The sequence below is a fragment of the Caretta caretta genome, chromosome 7, assembly GCF_965140235.1.
Source record: "Caretta caretta isolate rCarCar2 chromosome 7, rCarCar1.hap1, whole genome shotgun sequence".
Lineage (NCBI taxonomy): Eukaryota > Metazoa > Chordata > Testudines > Cheloniidae > Caretta > Caretta caretta.
In genome coordinates, this window is record NC_134212.1 from 123,569,999 (window position 1) to 123,575,805 (window position 5,807).

Here is a 5,807-nt window from a genome sequence, read left to right on the forward strand (position 1 = left end):
CAGCATTGCGAGCCGCGGGAGGCTGTACACGCGCCATTGTCACTTGTCAGTTCAGAGAAGAGGGCTCATTTGTCCCCAGTTTTCATGCTTTACGCTAAAAATTACAACCCCATCCATTTTCAAAGAGGAGAAAGATTTATTTCGCCTCGGAGAAACTGGCCCAAGCCCCCGCCCCCTGCCCGCAAACCCATCCGGTCTGATTTGGAGCCTTGTCCTTTCGGACTCTGCCACTATCTACCAGATTTGTCTTTCTCACATAAATTTTGTAAAGAATAGGCAAACGCACATTGCCGGGGTGAAAAGGCAGGACACGCTAATGGGGGAACAAATTTAGCAGGATTTTTTTTTGTAGGTGAAAAAATTAAAAAGGGAACTTGTAAATTAAAAATCATCCATCATCATCTTTTTGGGGGGGCCGTGGGGGAAGCAGGGGTGCTACCTGAAAACGTTAATATATTTCCAAGGCTGCAGGGGGAAGAGAAAAAATATCAGCCACCATGGTGTTTGCCCATGTTACGATCTTTAGTGGAAACAGGAGATTTCTGTCATTTTCGCTTTGTATTTTTCAGTTGGATATTTCCTCTGTAATTTAGAGCTGGAAAATTCGTTGTAGATCTCAAAAATTCTACACGTGTGTATCATTATATATATATATATATATATATATACACACACACACACAGAGAGACTTATTACTTGAATACTGAAATTCAATACTGTAGAATATACATTCTATATACACTATCCAGATCTTTCATATATCACTGTGTATAGATATACGCAGACCCTTTGTTTTAATTTCTTTCCATGGGTTTTCTCTTGAGAAAGAAAATCGCAACTCCTAGATGATTCATCAGTTGATGTCTCTCTACCATACCTTGTCTTACATTAAAAAAACCAAATACATTCCTTAGTTTTTGTTCGTCCACCCCAAAATAGACACCGCTACTGTAGCGGAAACGATTTTAAATGGAAATATGAATTGAAGGGTAGAGAGGGGATGTGGCAATTCCTTTGTGGAGCCGTATTTTGTAATCTCAGGCGAATAAAAGATATTAGAAGCATATTTAGTTCACAAAGAATAACGTTAAAAGTCTATTAAAATGGTAAAGATTTTATTGTATCGGAAAAAGAGCGATCTGTACAATTCTAAGAGACAGGAAATAAAGCGACATTGTCCCTGTTGTAACTTAAATAGCAGGCCTTTGAAAATTTTTACAATTCAAACAAAACCATTTTGAAATCTGTCCTTTTTTTTTTTAAATGTATAGCGTCCTCTTTAAATGTCTTGATCTTGGGATTTGTCCTCTTTCTTTTTGTAGCATGCAAAAATTCTAAAAAGAGTAAAAAATAATTCTAGGATTTTCTTTTTGTAACCACCTTCATATAAAAATACGAAAGGTAGCTTTTTAATAAAAGCACAACAATAGCAGAAAATGGTAAAAATAGCTTTTCCTTGGTAAAATGAGGCAGAAATTGCATTGGATACAAATATCTATGCTCTGAGGGCGCGGTGGGGAGGGGGTGGTACATATTTTAAACTGACAGTATTACCCATCCCCTCGTTCCCAAGATTTTAAAAGAATGTTTTTTTTGTAAAAAAGAAAAAAATTATTTCGTGCACATCTGAAACATGCAAGGAAAGGAAAAAATGGCTAATTTTAGCCTAACTTAAATCTCCTATAAACTGGTTCATTTTTGGGAAGTCGTTTAAAATAACTGCCTAACAAAACATCTGTTTGAAGTGGTGTATATCTTGCAAGGTTATGCTTTCCTTTACAAACGAAACCAATTGATACAGGATTTTTTTTTAAATCATACCCTCGAAAAAAGAAAGAAAATCCAATATATATGTTTAAATATTTATACAGAAGCCATCCATAATTGCACCATTCCAAAGATGAAAACTACCTGATGTGACAGGCATGGGATATTGACTCTATTTTAAATTATTATTTTTTCCTATTGCTTATTGCTTTTATTGAAAAGAAACTGCCTTATTTCGTTGCAAACAACGCTGAGTGTCTGTCACCAGAGTTCATAGTTCGAGAATACTGTTGGGCAGGCTTTGCTCACAGTTTCACAGGTCCACCCCTTGAGTGTGGGGTTGTGTGGCTGTCAATGTCTGGGTTTGTTTTTGTTTTGGAGGAGAAGAAGAAGAAGAAGAAGAAGAAGAAAAGAGAGAAAACAGGTGTGAGTGTGTGTGTGTGGGAAATATACCCACCACCACCATCACCACCACCACAATTCAGTCATCAACGTCAATTTCCACATCATCTTCATCCTCTGAGCACTCCTTACTGCTGTTGGGTTGGTCTGTGAGAGGGGATTCAGGAGACAGCTGAAGGTGGCTGGCGGTCTCCAGTCCATGTTTGGTTAGAGTTGGAGAAAGGGAACGCGATTTTCCCCTCCCTTCCGAATTCTGCTCCAGCTCTGAAATGCTAACAATATCCACCTGGGCGTTGGGCCCCAGTTTCTTGGCAGATTCCACATCTGCTTTCATCTCCTCCAGGTCTCTTTTGAGTTTGGCTCTGCGGTTCTGAAACCAGGTGATCACCTGGGCGTTGGTCAGCCCCAGCTGCTGGGCGATTTGGTCTCGGTCGGCTGGGGAGAGGTATTTCTGATACAAAAACCTCTTTTCCAGTTCGTAGATCTGGTGGTTTGTAAAGGCGGTTCTAGACTTCCTCCTTTTCTTGGGAGTTTGTCTCTGGCCAAAAATAGTCATCCCATCCCTTCCTGCAAATAGTTAGAATATTTTTCTGTTCAGTCACACACAGAGAACCCCCTGCCCTCTCCTTCCAATAAGTTGGAAGTGGACAACAATAAATAAATCACCGGATGGAAGCAGCGTTAAGCAACTCAAAGGTGAATCCAAACCCAATTAAAGTGTGTGTGTGTGGAGGGGGTATTTTGGGATGCAACGGACAAGTCCTTTGGATTTTCACCTCTGACCACCTCTCCTTAGGTGTGTTGGGAACGTATCCCAAACTCCGAGCTCTGTGAGTCCTAATTCAACGCAGCAGAGCCAACAATTCCCCCCCTCAAATAAAAGAGAAGGAATTAGGCCCAATTTCCCCCTGTCCCCCCATCTGTAACAACAATAAATCGTGGATAATTTGTGGGGAGAAGAGAATAAAACAAAGGACTAACAACTGATTTGTGTTGCCCGGATTTTCACTGGAAGGCAACTTTAGACCCATTTCTGGAAGGAGACGGTGGGGGAGGGAGGGAAACACTCTATACAGAAATGAAATCAAAAGGTGAGGTCTTAAGGGCCAGCCAGCTGGTTTCGCCTGCGATCTTCCGCAAATCCCTCTCGTTCCCTGCTAAGCAGAGAACCTCTAGGTTGGTCTCCATCTCAGGCAGGTGAAGTTCTCCACTGATGCTCTCCACAAACGCAACCACACCGAGAAAGGAAGGGGGTGGGGGGCGGGAGTGTGTTAAAAAACAACCACAACAGCAACCACGGATCTTACCTTCAGCTGCCTGCAGGACGCTGACTTCCAGCCCTTTGAAGGTTTTGCTGGCCAGTTCCTCCAGGGCACAGAGCGGGGAGGTTTGGGAGAGGAGCGCCCGGCTGGAGAGAGGCAGGCCGGCTGGCGGGTGCTTGTCGGCGCTGGAGAGGAGATGGGCTGTCCCGCAGATCGTGTAACTTCGCCTGACGGCCGGCTTGTTCAGAATGTCCTCTATGCTGAAGGGGGTCAGAGGCTTGTTGGAATTGGCAGGAGGGGGCAGCTGATCCAGGGGGCTCCTTCTTCTCTCCTCCACCGAGGAAGCCTTGGCTTCTTCTTTGGAAGTCATGCTTGACTTGGGCTGGAAATTGTTTCTCGCTCTCTCGCCCCCCCACCCCACCCGCCCCTTGCCTTTTGTTTTGGGGTCTGGTGCGGAGCCGCGGCAGCGATCTGTATTTGCACCCGCCAGCGAAGGAAACAAAAATCACAAGGCGAGAGGCGGCGGCAGAAGTGGAAGGGAAAGTGGGGGGGTGGGGGGGGGGAGGCAAGAAAGTTCAAACCACCACCGCGGACTCCAGCGGCGGAGAAACAGGTCTTCTTCCCGGAGCAGCCTCAGCCCGCAAGGTGAGGAGGAGAGACTGGGAAGGGATCCCTGCAGTCCTGACACGGAGAGAGGGGACACTGCTGCACTCCTGTCCCAGATTTCCTCTTCCTGGCTGCTATTTTAAGATACACCCCAAATCGCTCCACTTTCCCTTCCCTCCCCCCCAAGCAAAGAGACTTTGGAGAGGGGGGAGAGCAAACGGCCCCTAAGCCGGGGACGAGGGGGAGAGAGACGAAGCGAGCCGGGGTAATTGACTATTGCTAACAAGTTATTGTTGATTGGGAGGTAATCAATTATCTGCAGTGACAGTTTTCGCCCGCTCCCTCTTGCTCGCTCGCTCGCGCGCTCTCTCTCTCTGTCCAATGCAGGCTTTTGCAAGTTGGGAGCCCCATTAATTAGGAGGCGGTTTGGAGGTGGAGCCCAGTTGAATTATAATGCTGAATGCACTTGTCATAGTCTGGCCCCACGATTTGTTTGGACATATATATATTTTTAAATTACATTACACCCAGGCTTTATTGCATCAGGATAATACAGTATGGTGAAAAAATAATCCCCCCCTCAACCCCAAACTCACCAGTATCCCCCACCCCCACCCCAGAGTCCTTCGCTTCTCTTTTTTCTTTACTTTTGATGATTATTAGTTTTAAAAACAAACCCAGATCCATGTTGTTTGTAATCAGGGAAAGAAGGGAAGATCCTGTTGCCAGGTAAGGTAGCAAATTCATCTAAAAACCTTTCTGCGTATTTTTTGTTCCATATTTCATAAACCATGTTGTGTGTGCAATTCGTTGAAACATCCCTGCATTTACTTATTCATGCTGCAGAGACGGGGAAGAAGCCTTGTGCTTGGCTGCTGCTTTTATACAAGCGTGTGGAGTTGGGGTGGGGGCCGTATGGAAAGAAAACCTGAGCTCTGGTTTGAAATATTGACTGGGTTTTTTTACGTATTTGTGTGTGTGTATTTTGTCCCTCCTAATAGCAATATGGCGAACTCCGTCTCTCGCTAGTAGTTTATAATGTAGAAAATAATATTCCGGAGGTTCCTATCCCGGCGGCTCACCTCCCATATTTTTGTGGCTTAATTGGGTCAGTTTTCTTCTCGGATTCTCGAAGTGACTGCCCGACGGGGTGCTGGTTCCCTGCTGTTGTGGAGAAGCTTGAGGAGTATATATCATTCCTTGTAATACCTAGAGGACAGGGGAGCTCGAGAGAGGGGGGGAATGCACAGCTCCCCCTTAGCGCTGGCTAAATCCTTTTCTGCTATAATTCAAGAGCAAAGGGCCACCAAACAGCGTCAGGGACATATTTCATCTCCCTTAAAAACTCCAGATGCTCCTGACACGGTGGTTCTTCCCCCCCCCCCCCGCCCCCGCCTTCTTCTTCTTCTTTACTCAAAAGCCTAACTGAATTATTGTTGTTTCTTCGTGCTGGGTCCCAAGACCAGGGCGTGTGCACATATTTATGTATATTTGTCTCTTCTTAAGGGCTCCCTGAGTGAAGGGGACTAGTTAGTTGCCAAAAAGGTCAGCAGGAAGCCAACCGGATATGGTAGGTTTCAATCTGTTTTTTTCCCTGGGTTATAAATCAGTGGAGGAAGAGAAATCACTTTTGATTGCCTAGGTTATTATTATTATTTTATTATTATTAATTTGCGCGATAAAGCAAATCAACACGTTACAGATGCCGTTACTATTTTTATTATTGATAATAATGAATAATTCATTTTTCTTTCTGCACAAGACCAAATC

General features: G+C 44.5%; 1 protein-coding gene across 1 annotated transcript; it reads right to left on the reverse strand.

The window, feature by feature from the left end:
• Window positions 1-1,098: 1,098 nt before the first annotated feature.
• On the reverse strand, window positions 1,099-3,891 carry LBX1 (ladybird homeobox 1). The gene is made up of 2 exons (XM_048857853.2): window positions 3,477-3,891; window positions 1,099-2,736 (listed from the first exon to the last, which is right to left on the reverse strand). The coding sequence occupies exons 1-2, from the start codon at window positions 3,799-3,801 to the stop codon at window positions 2,249-2,251; spliced, it is 813 nt and encodes a 270-aa protein (XP_048713810.1). The 5' UTR covers window positions 3,802-3,891; the 3' UTR covers window positions 1,099-2,248.
• Between the last annotated feature and the right edge of the window lie 1,916 nt (window positions 3,892-5,807).